The 25,723-nt window shown below is 44.4% G+C and overlaps 1 protein-coding gene across 1 annotated transcript in view; it reads right to left on the reverse strand.

Moving 5' to 3' along the window:
* The window catches only part of DNAH7 (dynein axonemal heavy chain 7), a 280,274-nt gene that overhangs the window by 976 nt on the left and 253,575 nt on the right, over window positions 1–25,723 (reverse strand). Inside the window, exons 56-61 of the mRNA XM_008063530.1 lie at window positions 23,924–24,109; window positions 22,158–22,295; window positions 18,172–18,402; window positions 11,111–11,263; window positions 9,245–9,422; window positions 1,275–1,378 (exon numbers count right to left, since the gene is read on the reverse strand). Coding sequence (XP_008061721.1) covers window positions 1,275–1,378; window positions 9,245–9,422; window positions 11,111–11,263; window positions 18,172–18,402; window positions 22,158–22,295; window positions 23,924–24,109 — 990 coding nt within the window. The remainder of the gene's footprint in view (window positions 1–1,274; window positions 1,379–9,244; window positions 9,423–11,110; window positions 11,264–18,171; window positions 18,403–22,157; window positions 22,296–23,923; window positions 24,110–25,723) is intronic.

The following is a 25,723-nucleotide window of genomic DNA, read 5'->3' on the forward strand; positions in this document are numbered from 1 at the left end:
AACAGTAAGCACAAACTGATCATAAAGATGTTTAGAATTTAGTTACTTTGTTTTTCTGGAGGGTAGGAACAGCCACCCTTGAGGTGCTGCAGTGTGGCAGCCCAGCATTCAGAGCCCCTTGAGTCGTGGGGTCCAGCTGCATCGGGACCGCACAGTGACTGCAGTGACGAGCCGCACGAGACTCCAACCCTTTCACCTTAGGTGTATTTCACTCCCAACCAGAGGGGCTTTCTCTAGTGAGAATCTTATTTCACTCTCTGACTTCCATTTCAGGAGAATCATTATCCATTCATAAATGTCTTCTTTTACTTACTGCAGTCTACTTAAGAGTCATGTGAAAAGATGAAAAAAAAGACACCTCCATCCCGATGAAGTTGCAAACTCATTTGTCCATGTGTCCTTCAGTTTGGGTCTGGATTTAAACTTCCTCTGCCCACACAGTTTTGTACACAGATGACCTTCATTTAGTAATCTTTTAACCTATAAGCTTCATGCTTTTAAGTTAAAGTATGTGTACGAAGAAATGTATAATGACCGTATGTGTGTATGTGTATACGTGCACACAGCTGGTCCTCATGTGTGTGGACTCCAGGGCTCCACATTTGCCCCCTCTCACTCCAGATGTGTAACTCTGGTCCTAAAACCAACACTGACCACACTTGGACTTGTAAGAGTACGAACCAACTGATGAGATGTTCACAGAGGGTCCACCAGGTAACCGTGTTCTCCATTGGTCTCAGCTGTGACCAACTGCCCTTTCCATAATCTGTTTAGAGCCACGTCTTCTATGTGTGTGTGTGTTTTGGTTGATTTCACTGCTTACAGCGGTGCCTGGGCCCCAACGCTGCCATGCCATCCCATGTCCTCAATGGGGGAAGACTGAGGTGCCTTGTGGAGAAAACACTAACCCACACCTCGACAAGGGTCACTTACTGTTGACCGCGGGTCAATGCTAATGAATCCACGAAATGCATTAAATAAGTGTCTTTAAACAGAAACAAGGTTATTTCAGGGTTGGCTAGCAACAGTCATGACCAAAGAGAAGCAGCACCCTGTGCTGTGTTTCCCCAAGAACAGTGACTGACTCGGTGTTGGCAGCAGCCTTTAGAGCACAGTGGCCACGAATGGCAGGAACTGACTGGATGCGTGTGTGCTTACACTTAACACAACATGGCTATGTTGGGCATTATAACAGACACAGAATGTGCAGCATATACTGTAGGTTCGACATACATGAAATAGCCCCCGTGTACATGCCAGTAGAATTTACTCACCACAGGCACTGTGTCATAAAGAATTTTGGGATGCGATTCTGCAAGTTTCTTGATCTTTCTGTTCCAGGAAGCTCCATCCAGAAACAGTCCATTAATGAACACACCTGAATGTAAAAAGAGACAGGTTAGCACTGATGTCGTGCGTGTTGCGTGAGCTCCGGGCACCACTGAGGTGACCCTGGGTCAGCAGCCAGACTGTTCCAAGGTGGAAGCCACCTCCGCTGAGGGTTCTGCTTGACGTTCGTATCTCAAGAACATCTCTTCTTTGCAGAGTGAAGAAATGCAGTGTGAGGTCAGGTGTGGGAGACATAGAGGAAAGGGACTAAACCCGTTGAAGGGAAGGGCTCCGTGGGCAAGAACAAGATCAACCTTATACCTTGAATTGGCCAATGACTCTACTGTTTTCAAAAGCCATGGACCCTGAAAGAAAAGTTCCTTAAGGCTCTCGGAATCCAGCAGCTACCAGGCAGCACAAGACCAAAACACCTGTCTGGAGGTCATGAAATCACAAGACAGGATTTCTTCCCGCTGCCGAGAACTCTCCTCAGCCTGCATGATGGAAGGACAAGCAGATGAACTGTCTCTAGAATGTGGTGTCACCATTAATGACTGAGCACACATTAGGAGGCCCGTTCTGTGGTCCTAGTGTCTATAAAGCCCCGTGGATAGGTGTCTGCCCCTCACTGGGCGCTGGGGTCAGCAGCTACCATGGGATCTGGAAGACTGAGGTGCTGGCTCCGCACCCACTCCGTGTCCTGACAGCTCGTTCAGCTCAGCCTGCTCTGTCAGCCAGAGAAGCACACAGTAATGCGTAGAACCGTGATGCCAGCAGGCTTCTTGCAGAGTGTCAAGTCCAACTGGCAAGCGTAGACCCATGATTCCTGTGGGCTCCTTGCTGAATATCAGGTCCGGTTGGTGAGTGTAGACTCGTGACGCCCACAGGCTCCTTGCAGAGCTTCGGGTCTAGTTGGCGAGTGTAGAGCCATGACACCCTTGGACTCCTGCGGTGTCAGGTCCTGCCAGTGAGTGTAGAAACGTGATGCCCGGGGGCTCCTTGCAGTGTGCGGGGTCCGGATGCCAAGGCAGGGCTCGCTCTAGAGCAGTGTCCACATCCTGTGGATGCTGGCGTCCCATACAGAGCCACTGGCCACCTGTGGCTCTCAAGCACTTGCGGGTGGACCATGCGACCGAGGACCTGAGTTGCCCATATGACTGTGATGATGGTGAGACGTACGTCGCTGCATGTGGGTAGTCTGTCAAGGATGCTGGGGAAGACACCCCTTCCTCCCCACTGGGTTTAAGCTGATGAAGAGAACACGTTGGAATAAAACATCCATCTGATGGACTGGCAGAGCCCTTGACAACAGCTGCTGGGGCAGAGCTCCAGTCGAGCGGAGCTGCCGTCACAGCCTGGTGGGAGCGGCCCTGCCTGGTCTGTGGGCAGAGCACAGTCTGCAATCCGCCTCTCCGGCCAGTCCCCGGGACAAGTGGGAACAGGGAAAGAGAAGCCCAAGCCACCTATTGCTGCCCCGCGCAAACATGCCCGCCATGGCTCCACACATCTCTGCCTCCACCTGGTGGAAGGAGTCGCTTCTTACCCGGGCGGAAGGACAGAGTGAAGGAGGTTTCTTTCAGGACGGCAGAAGTGCTGCTTGGGGTAGAAGTTCCTGCCTGCCCAGCCACTTGGTAGGAAATAAGGAGGATGTGTTCACATGCCTTTGCATTCCTCATGGGCTGTGAGGGCCGTCAGAAAACACACGGCGTGTCTGATGACAGGCAGGGCTGGGTGTGGTGACTCACGCCTGCAATCCCAGCACTTCGGGAGGCCAAGGCAGAAGGATCACTGGAAACCAGGAGTTTGAGACCAGCCTTGGCAACACAGTGAGATGCCCATCTCTATTAAAAAAAAAAAAACAACTAAGAAATTAGGATCATTTTTAAAGATGACAGGCGGTGGCAGTAGTTCACAGCTGCTCTAGCTCCGGGTGCCATGCTTTTGCCGTCTGGGAGATGTGGCTTCACGTAGTGCCAGCCACGGTGTCTCCAGCCCCTCTCGTTCCTTACCTCTGCCTCCCTTCGCAGAGCAGATGACTCTTACCTCTCGTTCCTTACCTCTGCCTGTCCTTCGCAAGGACAGACTCAGCAAGGGGCACCAAGCAGTTTAGAGGAGAGGACTCTTGGGCAAACGCTTTCAAATGCATGGTGCCAGATGCGAGACCAGCTGTTGGTGGCACGTGGCCTTCAGGCGCCCCTTTTCGTGACCTTAAGTACATAAGACTGATGTCCCTGTGAGCCCAGGACCCAGAAACAGGCATGCTCCCCAGGACCTATGAAGGCGGAGACTGGAACTGAAGAGACCCCGGTCCAGCCCGGTGTGCTCACACAGGGTTTCCGTTCCTCCCCCCAGAGTCCCTGACACAGCGATTCCTCAGGAATGTTCTATTTCTCTAATCATTCCATAACCTTTCATTTTCTTTCTTGTAAGGAGAAAACTAGGAAGGAAAACACTGGAATGACAAAAGGGCTAATTTGTGGGTGTGTTTATTGGCGAAAGGCAGATATTAAGTGTATGAGATAATAAAATTCATGATTTTGCAAACATCCATTGGCTATTATAAGTAAAAGGGTCTATTTGGCTGACTCTTCTTCACGGCCCAGTCTTGGGACACTAAAGGGTCCTTGCCGGTCTTTGTATAAATTGGGTTTCACATTTACTCCAATATCTTCAGGATAATCTGGGCTTTTTAATACCTGACCTCCCTCAATAACAGTTTTTGTGGATTAAATTATTATAAAAAGACATGTCAACTACCCTGGACAATAACTAAGTTCAGCGTATGCTTATGGGCAGTTCAATCATTTGATCATGGATATTAGCTGGTTTACAAGCTTTAGGCAGTGCTTTTATAAATGCAGTCTTTTAACTCTGAGACTTGATCAATGCTGCCCAGACTTCAGTCCAAATGCCAACTTCTGACTTTTATTATAACGACATAAAAAAAATAGGAAAAAATGCTTGCATTTGAATCAAATGCTTAAGAATTCGCCATGGGTTCTTACAAACGCTTTCCTTGAGAAGTGAGATGATGTTTTCCAGCTCCACCCTCTCCCAAAATACTGGAGGTCGAGAGCCTGCAGGTGGGCACGGGAGCCCGGCAGCCTGGGCTGGACCTAAGCTTTGTCCCTCCCTGGCAGGGAGACCTGGGCATGCTGTTCAGCTGTTTTGAGCCCGAGTCTCCGCCTCTGTGAGGGGACCAGTGGTGATGTCTGGACCCAGCAGCCGTGCAGTGAGTGTCCCCGTTCCACTCCCAGATACTCAGTTTGGTCTGAGTTATGGATCCTTCTTGGGAGGCTGCCCAGCTTGTCCAGCCACATCTCCAATGCCCCAAGGGTGGGGCTCAGCCCTTCATTGTTAGTATTTCTGATGGTGCCTCCCCGTGAGCTATGCGGGGAGGGGGGTCTTTAAAGCTTCTGCTGGGGTGGAAATGATCAAGTTGACGACTGGCAGAGGCGGTGGCACTCCTGCCGGCTGGCATAGCCCAACCAGGGGGAAAGATTCTCTCAGACACCCTGTGAGCCTCACCCCACATTGGTTGGTCTTTTCTGCAACAAAACTGTGTAGGCATTAAAGGTTGGGATGAGAGGTAGCTAAAAAGGTTGGGCTAGAGTCGGTGGACGTGTAGTGGATTCAAGCAGCATCCTTTTTTGGTTTGAAAGAGATGGGGGTCGCACTGTGTCACCCTGGCTGGCACAGTGGGGCCATCACAGCTCATTGTGGCCTTGACCTCCTGGCCTCAAGTGATCCTCCCACCTCAGCCTCCCAGAGCGCTGGGATTACAGGTGTGTGCCACTGGTCCAGCCAAGCAGCATCATTTTAGGAATTTTTGCAGCAGCCTCTGGGGCCTACTACATGCCAGACGCTCTGAGAGGCGTCGAGAGAGAAGGTGCAGGCAACCGAGACCGCCACCCTTGGTGTTGGCATTGCAGTGGGAAGACTTTAATGAGGAAGTTGCATGAAGCCACGTGACCAATGCTTGGCGCAACTTAGTAGAGCTGTGAGAAAGGCTGCCAAGGGCTTCAACATGCAGGATGTCCACGGGGCCTCTTCCTGGTCACCTGTGGTGAAGCTGAGGCTGGAGGCTGCGAAGCAGGCACCGTGTGGCATCTGAGCTTGGGAATCATGCAAAGATCCCACGGAAGAGGGGCTTGTGGCCTGAGCCTGGTGGCAGGCAGTGGCAGGAGAGGATGGCTTGGCCTGGCGGCAGCAGCTAGAACAAACTTGGCCTCACAGTCATAGCGAGAGTCTGGATTTTACTCAGACTACTAAGGGGAAAATGACAGTTAATTTATTTAGTTGTCTGAATTTTCAATGGAGGCTAAAGGCGTACATAATCCATTTACTTTTTTTTTTTTTTTTTGAGTTGGAGTCTCACTCTGTCGCCCAGACTGGAGTGCAGTGGCCGCTCCCGGCCACCACAGCCTCGACCTGCTGGGCTCCGGTGAACCTTCCGCCTCAGCCTTCCAAGTAGCTGGAATTACAGGCATGTGCTACCATGCCCGGCTGATTTTTTGATTTATTGTAGAGATGAGGTCTCGCCAAGTTGCCCAGGTGGGTCTCGAACCCGCGGGCTCAGGCAATCCACTCACCTCAGCCTCCCAAAGCACAGGATTACAGGCTGAGCCACCGAGCCCAGCTACATTTTTTTTGAAAACTTCTTTCAGGTGTGATGGTTCACACCTGTAATCCCAGCACTTTGGGAAGCTGAGGGAGCAGGACTGCTTGAAGCCAGGAGTTGGAGACCACTCTGAGTAACATAGTGAGATCCTACAAAAATATACGTTTAAAAAGTATCTGGGCATAGTGGTGGGCACCTGTAGTCCCAGCTACCTGGGAGGCTGAGGTGGGAGACTCTCCTGAGCTCAGAAGTTCGAGGCTGGAGTGAGCTCTGATCACGCTACTGCGCTCCAGCTTGGGCAACAGAACAAGACGAAGTCTCTAAATAATAGTATTAACAATAACATGTCTTGGCTTCAGTACAAGTTAAAGACTCCAAGTGGGTAATGACACTAGTGGGCAGACAAGAGGCTGGAACAGAAGTGAGGTAACACATGGTGACAGCAGCAGGACTTGTGGGCGACCAGCTGCGTTCCGTGTGTGCAGACGTGGGGGCAGCATGAAGAGCCTGTAGGCCTGGACTGGAGGGTGGTGCTGCTTCGTGAAATCATCCAGGAGAGCTGATGTGGGTCTGTCAGGTTGGCAGCTGGATATAGAGGCCTGGATATCAGCGGAAAGCTCGAGATTGGAGATGTACGTGTGAGGATGTCAGCAAGGAGCTCGAGATTAAAGACAGAAAAGGATGTGGCCCTTGGAAAGCTCCAGATTGAAGATGCGCATGAATGAACACGAGTAAGGAGACTGAGCTTGAAGACACAGAAGACAAGACCCCTACCTAACCCCACACACAAAAATCAACTCTAAATTGATCAAAGACTTAAATGTAAAACCTCAAACTATAGGAACCCTAAAAAATGCAGGAGACACCCTTAATAGAAATTGGAACTGGCAACCAATTCCTGATCAAAACCCCAAGTGCCCATGCCATAAGAGATGAGGTAGACAAGTGGGACTTCATCTAACTGACAAGCTTCCACAAAGCCAAAGAAACCATCAAGAGAGCAGGGAGACAGCCCACAGACTGGGAAAAACTATTTGCCAATTGTATGAGTGGCAAAGGCCTAACATCTAGGATCTACAAGGAACTCAAACGCACTAAAAAGAAAAAAACAAACAGCCTCATTGCAAAGTGGGCAAATGATATGAATAGACACTTCTCAAAAGAAGACACACGAGCAGCCAACAGATACATGAAAACATGCTCAGCCTCACTAGTCATCACAGAAATGCAAATCAAAACCACACTGAGATACCACCTAACTCCAGTCAGGATGGCCATCATCAGTAACTCAAAAAATAGCAGACGCTGGAGAGGATGTGGCGAAAGGGGAACACTTCTACACTGTTGGTGGGAGTGTAAACTAGTACAGTCTCTGTGGAAAACAGTGTGGCGATTCCTAAAAGTTCTAAAATTCGACTTTCCATATGACCCCGCAATCCCCTACTGGGAATATACCCTGAAGAACTCAAATCACTCTACTAAAAAAATACCTGCACGCATATGTTTATCACAGCATTGTTCACAATAACAAGAACATGGAACCAACCATGCTGCCCATCAAAAGAGGACTGTATTTTTTAAAATGTGATACATATACACGATGGACTATTACGCAGTCATAAAGAAGAATAAAATCATGAAATTGGCAGCAACCTGGATGGACTTAGAGTCTATAGTACTGAGTGATCTTTCACAGAAACAAAGAACTGAGTATCACATGTTCTCACTCATAAGTGAACCTTGAACAACTATTGTAATACCATAAGAAAAGGGTTGGCAGTAGTGGAAAACTGCGGGGGTGGGGGCGGGGAGGTGGGATTGGCAGTAGTGGGAGTCTGCCTGGGGAAGAGGGGGCACACCTCATCAACAAGGGCACCTGCATAATGAATCTTTGTATACCTAATATTTTAAAGATTGTACCCCACATTTTTAAAATAAGACATTTAAAAGTTAAAAAAAAAGATACAGAAGAGGACGCAGCCTGTGGAAAGTTCCCTTGGAGATGGGGTGTGAGGACCAGCATGGAAGCGCAGTTCTGGGGAGTTCTGCTGGAAAGGGGTCAAGACGAGGGGCGTCTGGGAGCTAAGACAAGTGGCATCGTTTGTGGTTTGGCTTAAGACGAAGATGGGAGTCATCCAACTGTGAGAGAGAAAATGGTTCTGGGGAGAAAGCGCCCAAGTGATACTGCAGGTCCTTGAGCCTGGATTCCGCAGGGATCCCGACGTCAGCAAGGGTACCGATCGGCAGTTTTGAAAGCTCTCCTCTGGGAGTCGATTCTTGCTCACAGAGGATGCAGTGGGAGATGGGTAGCGGGAGGGCATGGGGCATGCATGGTTGTCTAGAGGGCAGGAAGGTGTATATATATGTGGGGCGTGGCGTGGGGCTGCCTGGTGTCCCAGCCTCCTGAGGTCTGCGGCAACCAACTAAAGGTAGAACTACTGGCGCAGCCACGTGATCGGCACCCACCATGTGAGCGTGTGTCTGCTTGCCGGTCTCTCTCACCAGAGGATAAACTAGTTGAGGGCAAGATCCCAGTGGTCCCCTAACACGTCTGTCCAGGAGAGAGCCACGAGTCCACCACTTGGTGGTGGGGAAGGGCTGTCGTGGCATGTTAGTTCAAGCAGTGCACATTAACAGCCACTCAGAGAGGAGGGCCATTTGTCTCAAGATCACAACATCTTGGTAAAATTCTGGACCCTGTAGCATGTAAAAAAGAATCCTTGTTTAAAATAGTGGCCCTGTCCACTACATTTGAAATAAAACATCAGGGTAGCCACAGATTATTGAAAATACAAACAATTGATTGAGGAAGTAAAGAAAGATGTCCTCACAATCAGTTTTTCAGTCACAGGACACATGCTCCCATAGCTGTGAGCTAAGGCAGGAAGAAGTGTGTGTTTAGGAGGGCACAGGCCAGCCACCCTGACCTGAGGCCAGCACAGGACCACGGCTCATCACCCCACACACCGCTCACTTGTGATCGCTTTTGAACTTGCTAGAAGTAAGCTCTAACTTATGAGTTTTGCAATAAACAGGTACAAAGGACATGTGTTTTTCACCCAGACTCACTTGTTGTGGCCATTTCTTCCCCTTTCGCTCTGCCGTGCCCTCCTGCCCTCTTGTTCTCTCCCCGGCTCACTTGTTCGCTTTGTCCCTTCACCGAGTTTCTTGCAACCACTCAAGGGTCAGAAACAAACACTGTTGTGACTGTCAACAGCTGAGAAGAGCGAGCCCGAACGTGTCATGTCCGTTCAGGGCCCTTACCCGAGTGGGGCCACCTGTCCCTGCACTCACCATCCTCGGGCGCGTGCTTGTATTCCTTGTCTTCCATCACCTCGTAGTCAAAGCTGAGGAGGTCGATGGGGATCGTGTACTTCCTGGCGTAGTTCTGCTGGGCGCCCGTCAGGAAGGCTTGTGTGAAGAAGAAGCCGGAGAGCCAGAAGACTGGCGGGGGTCCCACCTCATACCACTGCTGCAGTGGAAGACACAGAGGAGAGGCACAGTGCTCCGCACTTTGGACACAGTGCTGCTTAGGAAAAGCTGTCGGATCCACACTGTCTTTTAGGTAAACTACTAAGTGACATCTGGGGAATTACCAGCCATTGTCTCAGGGTTTTGAAAATAAGTGGCGTCTTCATTGTTTGTTCTGACTCCTATTTCATACCCATCACATCAGCGCGGGCATTACAGTGCGCATGGGTGCAGACACCAGTGTCTGTTTTGAACATAACCAGTGGGTCCTTCAGAAAGGCTCCACACAACACTGAACATCTAACACATCTATTGCATGAGATATCATGTAACATATTTAAACAGAGGAGGTTCCCATAAAGTCTGGTCCAATGAGAAGTTTTTTCCCTTTTTTTCCTCTGATTAGTCATTAGTACCCCCATAGAATATTGCTTTGGAGGTTGCTTCCTACTTCACTGAAATACAATGAAATCCAACATACAGAAACACAATATTGTACACTGAACTCTCAGAAGAAGGGTGATGAGAGCCTAAGGCCTTTAGAAATATCAAGATATGCCGGGCTCGGTGGCTCAGCCTGTAATCCCGCGCCTTTGGGAGGCTGAGATGAGTGGATTGCCTGAGCCCGAGGGTTCGAGACCCGCCTGGGCAGCAAGACTTCATCTCTACAATAAAATCAAAATTAGCCGGGCGTGGTAGTGCGCGCCTGTAGTTCTGGCTACTTGGAAGGCTGAGGCGGAAGGATCGCCGGAGCCCAGCAGGTCGAGGCTGCAGTGGCCGGGAGTGGCCACTGCACTCCAGTCTGGGTGACAGAGTGAGACTCCAACTCAAAAAAAAAAAAAAAAAAGAAATACCAAGATACCTTAATTCTCTGTTTATATTATGGACTCTCATAGTGAGCTAGTTGAGGACAGGTTTCAACTAAATAGTAAATTATAGAAGCCTAGTCTGAAGAAATAAATTTGAAAGCTATTCCTTATATGAGCCCAAGGTACAGCTCATCTTTCAAGAGCAATCTTAATTCTTAATCATTGGCTCTAGTACAACAAGAGGCCTGTATCATGGAAAGAGAGTTTACTCATTCTATCCCTGCAGAAATATCCTCGTAGGCAGTTTTGGACACATATGTTTATTATGTAAGAATTAATCGATACTTCTATTGGATATAATTGTTAATAAGCACATAGTCAAGCATCAGTATTACCAGATAATTAGGAGCTAGGCTTCTGCTCACTCAACACTTCTAAGACAATTAGCCATTGAGGTCATTACTGACAGGCTGAACCAGCAAGCTAGTGATTTCATGACCTGGAAAAGCACAGGGTAATGAAGAAATAACACTCCCTGCCGGAGGCATGTCTGGATTTCTAAGATGTTCTTCCATAGGGCTCTATTTTCAAGCTAAACATTTAGTGGAGAAATTAACATAGCTAGATGTTTTCATTGACTTGAATGTCTGACTTCTCCAAACATGAACACCTACTTTGAAGGTGTTTCTATTTTCAATACTTCTATTTTGATAGTCCCGTGTAACAGTTACATACATTAAATGAAATATTAAGTAGTGACCATTTGTGCCTGGGAGGCACAGAAAAACGAGAGAGTAATACTTACCACACAAGGTATTCTTGACGAAGAAAATGAAACCAGAAGAAACTTAGTAATATATGATCATTTGGATGGGCTCACCTGCAAGAATTTCAGTCTTGTAAGGAAGTCATTCACATAACTGCCCAGTGGTTTAAGGCTTGGGTAGGATTTACCCATCCACATTCCTGGAATTTTGCCATTCAAAATGCTACTAACCACTTCTTCAAGATCTGTAGACATCACGACAAGCCCCTAAAACACATTTAGCTTTGGTCAGTATGATAGCATAGGTTAAGAGCAGCCCCCTTTTAAATACCCTCTTCGAAATTATCCTTAGTTTGCAATTGTAACTATTTAAGGTTGAGTCACACAGCAAAAAAAGAAAGCAAAGATAATTATTTTTGCTCACAAGGTATGAAGTCTTTGAACTATTTTTAGAAAAATATTAACAATTTTAATCTAACCAAATTTTAACAAAAAATCTTAATCCTTGAACTACTCACTATTAAATCACAACATAACTTTGACTTAGTTTATATGTCCATTAAATGGACAAGTAACATATCCCCATCCTGCCTTCTTAAAAGGATAGCGATGAATAGAAAATTAGAAAAATTATACGAAATGTTGTGAAAAGTTAAAATATCCTAGCAGTGAATTGTGAAGTCTGTTTGCCTCTTTCCCACTGAATCAGACTTTTGAGGCCCCCCTGGAAATTCCCGCCCAACTGGGCCAGTTGCTACTGTCATTTCTGTTTTTTCAACTAAGTATTGCTCCACTAATCTAAGGAGATTTTAGAGTACATTTGACGGACTAAACACATATTTCACTTGCCTCCTTTTAAAGTCCCACTAATTTTTTTTATTTTTTAAAGGCATAAGCCCACAAGTGCAGAAAAAAATAGGGGAAGGGACATTAAAGAGTAATTCTGGAAGCTAGAAAGCGTATGGAATTCTGACGATTGCTTTAGTAGTCAGGAGAAACCTGACTCTGAATTGGCAGAGGGCAGAGCTAAAAATCAACCAGATATATATTGCAGTACACCCCCAAATCTTGGGAAGTAACACCTCGAAGACACTTCTGGAAGTGCGAAGAGGAAGGCAGTATTAAATGAAAACAGACTGTGGAGGCCAGCCTGCTTGGGTCCCTTCGTACTGTGGGAGCTTTTCTGGCCTCTCAATAAATCCTGCTTTCTAAAGAAAGCCTGTGGAAAACCAGCTTAAAAAACAAATTCCTAGGTCTTCTCTTCCCAGACTGCACATTGCCTACCTTGAATGTAACCTGGAAAGGAAATGCAGAGATTCCCCAATGTGGGAAATGCCAGGCCCAGGTGGGGTCAGAGTTGCTGCTCTGAAATCAGGGGGATTAAGTAAAGGCGTAGATATCAGATGCTGAGACCCCTGGGGGCTCTTTTCCTTTAAGCTCCCAGGCTGCTGGAAGTCAGCCCTTACTCTACCTGATAGGAGACAGGACGGAACCAGATCTGGAGACACATAATGATGCTGACTGTTTCTTAACCAGAAAGCCCAGCCAGATTACACTGCAATGGAGACCACTGTAGTAAGCAATCTCCAGTGTTTTCACAGTGTCTCCTCAATGTGATGATGTCCCATTCTTTTATTTTAAAAAGTTTATTATTTTTACTTTATATTTTGAGTTGAGGTCTTGTTCTGTCACCCAGATTGGAATGCAGTGGAATAACCATGGCTCACCACAACCTCAAACTTCTGCACTAAAGGAATCTACCCTCCTCAGTCTTCCTAGTAGCTGGGACTACAGGCATACACCACCATGCTCAGCTAACTTTTTAATTTTAAAAATTTTTTTGTAGAGATGAGGTCTCATTATATTTCCCAGACTGGTCTTGAATTCCTGGGCTTGAGCAACTCTCCCACCTCGGTTTCCCAAAGTGCTTGTATTACAGGAGTGAGCCACCATGCCTGGCCCCCATTCTTAAATATAGAACAGACAAGCAAAAATGACCAGGCACCAGAGGAAGCCTTCTAACATAAAAATTCTTCAGTTATGCATTCAACTTTTAAACACAAAAAGACTATTTAGATTTTTTATTTATTCTGTGGTCAATTTTATAATTTTTTTTTTTTTTTTTTGAGTTGGAGTCTCACTCTGTCACCCAGACTGGAGTGCAGTGGCCGCTCCCGGCCACCGCAGCCTCGACCTGCTGGGCTCCGGCGATCCTTCCGCCTCAGCCTTCCAAGTAGCTGGAACTACAGGCGCGTGCTACCACTCTCAGCTAATTTTTTTATTTTTATTGTAGAGATGAGGTCTTGCCAAGTTGCCCAGGCGGGTCTTGAACCTGTGGGCTCAGGCAATTCACTCACCTCGGCTTCCCAAAGCGCGGGATTACAGGCTGAGCCACCGAGCCCGGCCTAATGTATGTTTTCCTAAGCATTTGTCCATTTCATTCATATTTTTAAATTTATTGGCATGAAATTTTCATAATATCACCTTATCTCTTAGACTATAGTATCTATTGTTATGTTAATTTTTGGTTACTTCTCTTTTTTCCTTGTTCACTTCCATTAAGTCTCTTAAAATAATGACTATTTGGCTTTGTTGAGTATCACCATTACATGTTTGTTTTCTATCTCATTAATTTCTGTTTTTTATTTTATTAGGCTTTTTGCTTTTCTAACATATATATTTGAAGCTGCATTCACTCAGTTTTGATATGTTGTTTGTTCGTTATGATTTAATGTAAAGTATTATTTAATTTTCATTTAAGCTTTTTCTTTAAACCATGGGTTATTAAGAAGTATTTCACTGAATTTCCAAATAAGAGGTGGACCCCCCAAAGAACTGGAACTGTTTTGGAGGCTGGGCCCTTTGTAGAAGAGGCCTCCCTGCCAGGTAAGTGTACATCTAGAAACCCATTGGCATCAGTGAGCCAGCTAGTGTTGTTGTGACAGGCTGTGTTCAACTTCAGGGAATGTGTTTTTTGAGAATCTTGCCCTGCATTTGCTCTTTCATAATGTGTGATTTACAAGTGCAGCTGCTCACAATGTACTGAGTTTTAAGCAGTTTTTGACTAAAAACATGATGCCCATGCCCCATCCTCCTTATTCACCCAGTCTCACCGGAGCAACTTTTTTTTTGTTTCCCCCAGTGAAAAGAGTCCTCAAAGGGAAGCGTTCTGCCGAGGTGGAAAAAGTAAAATAAAAAATGGCAGAAGCACTAAGAGGCAGCACATTTGGCGAGTTCAAAAACTGTTCTGAGTGGTGGAAAAAAATGTCTCAATAGGTGTTTTGCATCAAATGGAGAGTACTTTGAAGGTGACTGAAGTTTAAACATATAAGGATACACAATTTTTTACAAATGAATTCCAGGTTTTTTGGGGTTTCCTCTTGTACATGGTAATTTTGAATCGTCTTTTTGTTATTCATTTCTGGCTTAATTCCACTGTCATCAGAGAATATACCTGATGAGCTCAAATCTTTTAATTTATTGAGACTTGTTTTATGGTTTTTCATATGGTCAATATTTGCAACGTTACATATGAATTTGAAAAAAAAATGATACTCTTTTTGGTATCAGCTAGGTCCACTTGTAAATGGAGCTGTTCAACACTTCTATTCCTTTACTGTTTCTCTCCCCCCCCCCCCACAACTTTCCTCTTCCTTTTCCTCCTTCTCATTTTTATTTTTGGTTTTAGTTTTTTAAATTTATTTCTCCAAGTCATAAACTTACAGGATATCCTTTTTCTTTTCTCTTAAACTACATGATTCATTTATTTTCTATTTTAATTAAACAAATTAAGATTTAATTAAATTTTAAAAAATCAAACTTTAATTAAAGTTAATACTAAAAATTTTCCTGGGTATAATTTTAGCTGTATCCCATAGAGTATAATAGGCAATTTTGTTTATTGTCTTACTTTGCTAAAACTGCAAAGTAGATTTTTCATTTTAAAAGTAACACAGGAGCAACCCCCTCGATTCCCTTCTGCTCTAGGAGCTTTTCTGTCCTCTCAATAAATCCTGTTTTTTTTTTTTTTTTTTGAGTTGGAGTCTCACTCTGTTGCCCAGACTGGAGTGCAGTGGCCGCTCCCGGCCACCGCAGCCTCCACCTGCTGGGCTCCGGCAATCCTTCTGCCTCAGCCTTCCAAGTAGCCAGAATTATAGGCATGCGCTACCATGCCCAGCTGATTTTTTTATTTTATTGGAGAGATGAGGTCTCACCAAGTTGCCCAGGCAGGTCTCGAACCCGCGAGCTCAGGCCGTCCACTCACCTCAGCCTCCCAAAGCGCAGGATTACAGGCTGAGCCACCAAGCCCGGCTAAATCCTGCTTTAAATAAAACCAAAAAGGTTGGATTGCCTGAGCCCATGAGTTCAAGACCAATCCAGGCAACTTGGCAAGACTTTGTCTCTACAATAACTAGAAAATTAGCAGGGAGTGGGAGCATGCGTCTGTAGTTCCGGCTACTTAGAAGGCTGAGGCAGAAGGATCGCTGGAGCCCAGTGGGTTGACGCTTGGGGGCCATGAGTGTGCCACTCTACTCCAACCTGGGCGACAGAGTGAGACTCCAATTCAAAAAAACAAAAACAAACAAACAAAAAAAACCCCAAAGGTAACACAGAATATTTTATAAAATTACAAGTCAGTATTCTTAAAAATTGTCAATGTTATAAAAGATAAAGAAAGCCTGAAAAACTGGCTGGCATCAAACAGACAAAGTAAAGAGACATGGTGACTGAATGCAGCATTTGATTTTGGCCTAGAACTTGTTCAAGAAAAGATATTGCTACAAAAGATGTAATTGGAACAATTGGCAAACTGGAATATTGACTGCTGATTAAACCATTATATTTAGGTTTTTATTCTTGAATGTGATAACTGTGAAATTGTAAACTAACATTCTTGTTTTTATGATGTACACCTTGAAGTATTAAGGAGTAAAAGGGTATATTATAAGCAAATACTATGGTCAAATAATTCAGGAAAAAAATTTAAATATATATATATATATATATAGAGAGAGAGAGAGAGAGAGAGAGAGAGAGAGAGAGAGAGAGAACAAATTAGAAAGTAAATCCAGGAAGGTATAACATTACTGAACATACGCATAATTTTTAAAACTCACAGAGTGGGTCATAAAATACACAAAATTATACACCTTTTTTCCCCATTTATCAATATTTGGCATCTTTTCACAACAGCAACTATAAATTGATCTTATTCTTTTTATTGAAGGGCATTCTGTTGTGTATATCATCATGACTACTGAATAATAAATGTTTAGATTAATTTTAATCATTTGCTATTAAAATAATGCTTATAATTTTGCATATATGTACATGCACACTATATATTTAGGATAATGGAGATTTCACTTTTTCACTGATATTGTCAAATTATATTGCAAAGAATCTGCATTAATTTACATTTCTAGCCGAGCTCAGTGGCTCAGCCTGTAATCCAAGCACTTTGGGAGGCTGAGAGAATGGATTGCCTGAGTCTGCTGGTTCAAGACCAGCCTGGGCAACTTGGCGAGCCCTCAGCTCTACAATAAATAAAAAATTAGTCGGGCCTGGTAGCATGTGCCTGTAGTTCTGACTACTTGGAAGGCTAAGGCGGGAGGATCGCAGGAGCCCAGCAGGTCAACGCTGGGGTGTCCGTGAGTGTGCCACTGCACTCCAGGCTGCTTGACGGACTGAGACTCCGACTCAAAAAAAAAAATGTATATTTCCAATAACACAGATGAAAATTCCTTATGACTGACCTTCTTACCAACAATGTATTAAATACTTAAGTATATATAGAATCCTGGGTAAAGTAAAATTGAATCCTGTTATAATTACACGTTTTTGACACTTTTACAATATTGCATTTTTGGTAATTCAAGACTTCATCTACATTGTCTTTCACATTTCTTAGTAGAGCTTTGATTTTAAGAAATCACTATGTTCCTTTGCTAAATTTATTGTCATAATTTGCCATATATAACTGCAAGAAATAGATTTTGTCCTATATATTTTGCAAATGGTTAATATTTGTATGTTGAATATTGTCATTTTTAATGATCATAATTAAAAAAAATACACCTGGTTTTAGTATTATAATTGAGAATGTGACATAGAATTTTCCAGGTTAGATTAGTTGTGTCATTTTGCTGAGATATTAAGAAAAGACATGAGTTTAACATATGGATTTCGATTATGACATTGGTCACAAATATTACCTCAAGTTAGATTTTTCAAATTCAAAACATTGGCTTCCCCAAATTGGGAAGATATGAAGAGAATGATGAAAGAACATCACAAAAAAGAAAATCGTAAGTTGTTCACATGGGTTGGGTGGTTTGGTGAAAGAAACTGATACTTCAAGCAACTATAATCATCAGACTACCCAAATATTTGAGCTAACTTATAAATTTTATTTATGATCACTGTGTTGTGGACTCTGAAGTTTGTCCCCAGCCTTGACCTTCCCTTGACCTCTATAGCACATATCTAGCAATAACAGCTCGACTTCTCCTGGGCACTTCAACATTAATACGTCCAAAGCACAATTCTGGATTTCCTCCCTCGAACCTGGTCCTCTGAGACCTTCACTTGCTGAGGCCAAGTGTGTAGGAGTTATCCTGACTCCTCTCTCCTCACACCCACATGGACTCTAGCCGCCTCGTGGACACTTCTTCCAACAGCCCCTGCCCTCTGCCTCCAGCACTGTCGAGAGTCCCCTCAATGGACTCCTCAGCCACACCTGGCTTGTGTGCCCTCTCGTTCCCCTGCGTCCCTTTCGGTGGGGGGGAGGGCCTCAGGGGGGTTCTCCCCTCATTCTCCACCCCCCTTCATCCTATTTTACTCTTTCCCATGGAATCTATCACTTACCAAGATCCCTCTGTTTATATTTTAACGGCCTGTCTTCCTCACTGGAATGTGGGCTCCTGACAGCTTCGTGCCTTGTTGGCCTGCACTGGACCTGGTGTCCTGATGCTAATAGCACCTTCTGCTCTGATTTACCCATTTGTTAACTGTCACCCTCAGAATTCTATAATCTCCTGAGGGGCAGGGACTATGTCTTTCCTATCCCCAGAACCAAGAGCAGCGCTTACACAGTGCCTGAGCCCGATAAATGCTTGTTAAATGAATGAATGCCGTGCGTGCTTCAGCGACTGTCTGGGTGCATCTCGCCTCACCTTGATTGCTTTTTGAATGTTAATGCACGACTCCCTTATGATCTGCAGCAGCTTATTGAACCGCCCCATCTCTTGGACGAGGACGGTGTTCATGCTCTGTGTGTACGTGGTTGGGTATCTCCTCATCGCAGCCTCCACATCAAAGTTGTTTGGAAGTTTGCCCAAGATGTCCCCAGCAACCTCATTCACTACTTCATCCGATGATTTAGCACCTGCACCTGCTGAACGAGACTGAAGAATTCGAACTGTAACTCAGAGAGCCTCAAAAAGGGCTAACAACAGCCGACAGGAAAGAGCGGAGGTAAGCCTGCTGTATGAAAGTGCACTGCTCTGCTACTCCACCACAAGCTTTCCTGCAGGATTTGCTAAAGTGATGGATCCTGGCCTGGGAGCGGATGAGGAGGAAGGGCCTGGGGTGTGTCCGGCGGGAAGAGGGGGTCTAGAGAAGGCGAGCCAGCCGCACATTGCGTTGCCTGAGCAGGGAGGGGCAGTTGCTGCCGGCGGGGGAGGAAAGCGTCTACGGAGGCAGAGCGAGCACGTGACGTCAGGCGAGCCACCGCGGGAAGGAATGCGGCCCTGCCCTGAGACAGACACCAGGAGGGAGGTCTCCAATATCCTGGTGCCTGCTGGTTGCCAAAAGAGAGACAGTTTTCTCCTTGAAGCAGGGGGAGAAAGAGAACAAGCTTATTATCCCTTCTAAGCAGTGAAAGAGTGAAGAACAGACAGACTTCAGTGAGTCATGCAGGAGCAAGGAGGGAGCGGGCCAGTCCCGTTTCGGTGTTTATATTTAGAGTGACACTGGGTAAATGAATCCATATTTTCTGGAAAAGCTCTTCAGTCCTCAGAACAAATGTGTGTATGTGCATATGAGTGTGTGTGTGTGTGTGTGCATTTAGAATAAGCACTATTAGGATACAGACAAATATATCTCATATATTTCCAGTATAAGGAAATTGTGTTTAGTCTTCTTTTAGATTTTATGTTTCCTGGTTTCTATACCATAAGTATTAAATATAAAATAGTATTTCTATATAAATATACTCCATAAAAATGAACTATTTTAATCTAAATTCCTACTGTGACTTTTAACGCTACCTATCCCATGAAGTTACACAACAAAATAATTAAGTGTTGCTGAGTTTTAATTATGTGCTAGTAAAAAAAGACATGCTCATACAATAATCCTTTAGTATGATTACAAGGTATTGAGTTGAACAGTTAAATATATAAAACAAATCTTAGGGAATAAAAAAGGTAGCTGACAAATATCTGGCCAAAACTAGTGAATTATTTCCATTGCATCTAAAGACTCATGTGTTGATTTCTATTTGCATTTTGATGTGCATACAAAGAACTATAAACTCACTGAAAATATTCCTATTTTCTGCAAACAACAACAACAACACACAAATCCCAGGTCTGTAGTCCTTCAAAAACTGTAAGAAAACTGAATTAGTAATATTAACATTCCCCTTACCTAGTTCTCACATATCTAGACCTCAGAACTGGTTTTTGAAAGTAATCCATTGGATATTTGGATAGAGAATTAAAGGCCATCAGTTGTTATTTATTTGTAATTCCTTAACTTTTTTCTTTTTATCACCTTTCCTTCGTTTTCACAAACACCATTGGGATGCTTCTAAGGGTTATTTTCCTTTTATTAAATAAATAATGATAAGTGGAATTAATTTTCAGGGAGACATCACAGAACTGAACTTTCCCAGAGACCCGAGACCACACCTGGTTTTACAGCATTTTCTTTCTATTCAGAATGATGCATGCTAGTTCAGCACAGGCAAAGGCGCTCTGCAGAAGTAATGTTCCCAACTTCCATTGGCATGCTCTTATTTTTTCTAAGATAAGTTAGTTAAACACACTGTAAAAGTCCTGTCACCGCTTGCGTGCAAGTTCTGCAGTTCTGGCTTCTCCACCTCTGAATTGTGATCAACTCCATCTTGAATCCCTGAGCCATGGCGTATCCATGACTATAACTGTGCTTGCCAATCTGAGTCTGAGGATATTGGAAGTTGTTTAATTACATACTGAAAAGATGCCCCTTGTGTATTTAAACGTATTAGTTTGGTTCTGAGCCATTTTCTATTGGAATACTGTTTTAATGTAATCTGTAATGTGGCATGTCCCATCGAGTTTAAGTAAAGCCAAAAGACACCATAAATGTCCTGTTGTCAGACTGTCGTGTCTGACACACATCCAGTGCTCCTAAAAATCTACTCATTCATGTTTGTACTGATACTTCCATGCTCGGGTAATAACTGATTTCAGTGCTATCAATGTGTGAAATGAACATAAGCATCGTCTTTGTCCTTTTTGCCCTATTAGAAAATGTCATTGTCGAGTAGACCAATGACTCTCCAGTCACTGACAGCACGCTGCATTATCCTCTAATTTTCAGCTTTTTCAGCATCTCTGACCATCTGCCTTCTGGCTCTTGGCCCAGTTTTATAGTCTAGAGAAAGAATGTAGCCTAGTGGTTCAGAACACATGTTCTGGAGTCAAGCAGGTGGCAGCCAGACTTCAGTCCTGACTTAAAACTATCCTAGCTGACTTTGGGCAAATGACTTGATCTTCTTGTGCCTAGTTTTCAAGCTATAAAATGGGAATAATAATAGTCTCTCCCTCATAGGACTGGCACAAGCATTACATTGTAATACACATAGCACTGAGAACAGCACTGCACATAGTAGGCACTACATATGTGTTAACTATTATCATTTTTACCCTGACATCCCATACAAATAAAAAGATCAGTTATAATTCAGTTAGGAGGAAATTTCATTTGATTATTCATAATTTATTAAAATTTCATTCAATCACTATGGGAACATTTGCCCTTTGAACTAATTTACTTCCAAAAAACTAAACAAATACAAAACAAAAAGCAAATAAACAACTAAGCACCTCTTCTAAAGGGAGAACAATACAGAGAAGACCTCTTCATAAACAAGCAAGACTCACATGTTTCCCATTTATTTTTTTATTTATTTTTTGTTTTTGTTTTTTTTGTTTTTTTAGTTGGAGTCTCACTCTGTCGCCCAGACTGGAGTGCAGTGGCTGCTCCTGGCCACCGCAGCCTCACCTGCTGGGCTCTGGCAATCCTTCCACCTCAGCCTTCCGAGTAGCCGGAATTACAGGCGTGCGCTACGATGCCCGGCTGATTTTTTGATTTATTGTAGAGATAAGGTCTCGCTGCCCAGGCGGGTCTCGAACCCGCGGGCTCAGGCAGTCCACTCACCTCAGCCTCCCAAAGGCGCGGGATTACAGTCTGAGCCACCGAGCCCGGCATGTTTCTCATTTAATGTGCTCACCTGGGCCACGGTGTGCTGAATTCAAATGACCTAGAAATTACCCTCCCACATGCAAATCATTGGAGAAGCTCAAGTCCACTGGGAATTGACCGTTTTTCTCCTAAACCCTTTCATTAAGTTTGTACTTACTATGGCAGTTGTATACTTTAAGTGTGATGAAATCTGATCAAATATAAATGGGAAAGGAATTGCTTCCTTGTAAACTAGGTAAAAAGTTCTGGAGTATTTTATACAGATGAATCATTTGGAAAAGTTGCTGCTGAATAAGGGCTCGGGAAATAAAACAAGTCAAGCTGTAGATGTATTCTGTCTGAAAACTGCTTCGCAAGCATCTTGAAAATTCTTCTTACATTTCTTACAAGAAATTTAAAAGGACATAATATGTAAAGCATTTGGGCACGGTTTTTGCAAAAAAGGCAGAATGGAATCCTGACAAGCAGAATGACACTCAAAGAACAGGTCTTGGTTGCACACAGAAGGTTGGTGACCAACGTCCTTATGTTCTGCACCTTGTGTTTAACTCCACAGGTAGGTCTCTGGTGTGTTGTCCCTTCCTGTACACGCTCTGCCCTGGGACACAGCTGTGTAGGAAGCCTCTCTACTGACCCACACAGCAGGGACACCCTCCCGGCCCGGGCAGCGGCACCCACAGCCACACACCTGTGTGAGGAGGATGTTGTCAAACAGCAGCTGCGTCTCTGCCTGGTCCTTGGTGATGTCCGCGTTGGCATTCATCCCAAAGATCTCTGGGGCGGGGGTCAATGGCAGGGTCTTTGTGTACTCCATGTAGCTTTTGTGCTGTGAGGACAAAGCACAAGAAGTCAGGAGGCTGGGGGATGGGCCACCTGAGACCCAATCCCCAGCACTGTGCCCTGCGTCCATTTAGCGAATACGCATGTGTACCCCTTGAGTCTAAAACAAAAGACAAAAAAGTTAGGAGATTAGCAATCAGTCGTGCTGTCGAACGTCTCGCAGACAAGAGGCCAGTTTCAATATGTGAGTTATGGACAGGCCTGAGGCTGGACACCAAATGTTTTCATTTTCTTTCAGCCTGTACCCACGTTTAAAAAAAAATGTGGCCATATTTGGGGAAAACAGACCATTCAATGGGAATGGGTTTTTTAGTGGGGGAGGGGAATCTTGGTAACTTCATTTAGAAATTTTTTCCAGAGAGATCTGTGTCACATTTTGTTAATGACTATTCTTAATTTGTTATAATTTTTTTTCAAATTTACTCTGATTATTCTGTTTACTTTTGCTGTGAAAAATCCTCCCAACTAAGAAAAGTAAAAACTATCTGAGCTGTATCATCTCAAGGTGGCCTTCATGAACACTACATGTCTTTATACGTGTGCATATGCACATTTTGCATTTTATTTATGTGTACTTCTACCAAGATTCCATACCTTCCCTGGTGCTCATGTACTCACTGCAAACTCTGTGTGCACCGACGGCCTGGGGGCAGGCACTGAGGGTTGCACCACTTGGGTTTGGTCCCACACCCCTTACCTCTTCTTGCTTTTCCTCACTTGAAAGCTCATCATCAGAGATCTTCTACCCAACCTCCATGCTAACTCGCTCCACCTTGTCAGGGACCTACACCCAGGGACTGATTTTTCCCTTTATCCGTATCCACATCTGCCTTCAGAGAGCATGGATCCTGGTGGATGATAGGGCTAGGTAGGGCTGGGGTTGCAGTGTGTATCTCTTGCACGTGGCCACGTGTTTAATTTTCAGTATATGCCCTTTGACTTCTGGGAATAACATGAGAACCAATAGATGGTCCCAGCAGTTCCCAGAAATCTATGTGTGGTCATCAGAAGGCATGAACAGGACTGGAGGGGAGCAGAGGAAGCCTTGGCTTTGTGTGGCAGGTGGCTCTGTGCCTCTGCCTCTGTCTGCCCATGTGGCCTTGGGCAGGTGTTCCACCCTCATGAACCTGCTTCTCACTGGCAAAGGGGCGCAGTAATAATCCCAAGGTTAATTTGATGTTCTAGTGAGATAACTACTCTACTGATTTGCAAGTAATGGTAATAGACCCTATTAATTGTTCTACTGACTTATAAATAACTGTAATATAAATTTAAACTATTACTGTTACTATTTTACAAGCCATTTCCCATGTATTTTTGTTTAATTGGAAACAATATCTTTTGACCCAAAGGACTGAATTTATGATGATACAATTTCGGGTTGCTGAGGAAGCTATTTCTGGGTGAGAAACATTTCTGAAACTCCTTACATTAGGTCATGCAGGACACCACCAGCTCTGTCTATGCCTGGGTCTGCTCTGACCCTAGATGACTGAAGAAAGACAGAGAAGGGGTGACAGAAAACAAGAGAAAGTCACTGTTTTAAAAATATATCCGGACTACCAGAGGAAGTACATTTCTTACTGCTTTCAGGTCTTTGAATGGCCCACTTACATCACCAGAAGGAGGTACAAAGTAGATGCCACTCGAGTCGAATTTGTAGTCTGAATTTTGAACCAGGTCTGGGTTGAAGAACTTGTTCAGGATGCTGCGCAGTGTGCGCCGGTCCCAGTCATCGGTCACCCGGCCGCCGTAGTTGCACTCACCCGTCATGTACCGCAGGGCGTCATAAGGTAGGTCCTGGAAGGCAAAGCTTAGGTCGCTCAGTCAGCCAGGTGCCAGGAGCACGTTATACAAAGGCGTGCCCCTGTTTGCCCCTGTTGAAACCACCTACTTAACAGCAGGCCACCGGGTAGCAGCTTAGAAGAGGCCCGAGCCCTGCAAAGCTGCAGCTCTGCTTGGACATGAACAAAGTGTCATTTCCAAGTTTGTTTTCACTTCAGTAGAGGGCAACTGAATATCTTCATACCCTGACCCCTGGGAAGTGGGGAAATTGCCCATGAGGCTGATACACATGTTTTCCCCTAAACAGGGAGCCTGAGGTCATACATCTCCTTGATAACATCCATAAGTTTGATTGGCTGAAGGGCATGAGCAGCTCTAATCTCCAGAGAACCTCCCTCCACTAGACTTTGCACCCTGATGGACCTGTGACATCACCAGGACCTGGGACACATACCAAGAAGCTGGTCACCATTCCTGTGACCCCTTCCTAGAAACCAGCTCCACAAAGACAGTCTCAACGATCCCATGACATGGTCCCCAACAAACTAGCAGTACCTGTTCTCTGGTTTCTGCCTATCACATTATTCCATAAAAGCCAAGCCTAAGACTCTCAGGGAACCAGATCTGGGAACTCTGCCATTGTCCTCACTCAGCTGCTCTGTACTATTACACCCTTTCCCTACTGCAGTAGCTGCATCACTCTTGGTTTCTTGGGGCAGCAAGCATGAGAACCTAGTCAGGCTGTGTCACTATTATGAAATTCAACATCTTATAAGAAGTTTGCATTAACATGACATCCCTTTATATACATCCCTGCTAAGTGCTGCAATTTTTCTCAGGATCTTTCTCTCCTCTTGTGGTTTTTCATTTCTTGTGGTAAGAAATGAGTGAGGGAATAGACTCCTCTACTAACTTGTGAATTCATTTACTAATCAAGCATCACTATTTGAGCCCCTGCTATGTGCTGTCCATGCAAGCTATACCACTGAGTTATGTTCAAAACAGACAGTATCATTCAGCAATCATTGGTGCTAACTTATTTCACCACCTTTTTATATCTACATATATTTAACAATTGGAAGCACATTGTCAATAAAAATTTAATCTTATTTTTTCACCAAATCTTATGAGATTTTTAAATTATTTCATGAAACATTCTTTGAAAATATAACTTTAATAACTATCTTCTAATACTGAACACTTTGGTTGCCTCTAATTTTTTTACTGTGTTGAATTATATTTTATTAAATATAGATTTCTTAAAACTTCTAATGATTCTTTATGTTTCTGAAAAGGGAAATACTATTTTCTTTCCAAGGAAAGGAGCTTGTAACAAGTAGTTTACAAGGCAGGACACAGTGGCTCATGCCTGTGAGTCTAGCACTTTGGGAGGATGAGGTAGGAGGATCGCTTGGGCCCAGCAGTTCAATAATAGCCTGGGCAACACAGTGAGACTTTGTCTCTACAAAAAATAAAAAAAATTAGCAGGGCATGGTGGGACATGCCTGTAGTGTCAGCTACTTGGGAGGCAGTGGTAGAAAGATTGCCTAAGCCCAGAAAATCAAGGCTGCTGTGAGCTATAATCATGACACTGCACTCCAGCATGGGCAACAGAGTAAGCCCCAACTA

The sequence above is a fragment of the Carlito syrichta genome, unplaced genomic scaffold (genome assembly GCF_000164805.1).
Source record: "Carlito syrichta isolate Samal-C Ts95f unplaced genomic scaffold, Tarsius_syrichta-2.0.1 Scaffold306906, whole genome shotgun sequence".
Taxonomy (NCBI): domain Eukaryota; kingdom Metazoa; phylum Chordata; class Mammalia; order Primates; family Tarsiidae; genus Carlito; species Carlito syrichta.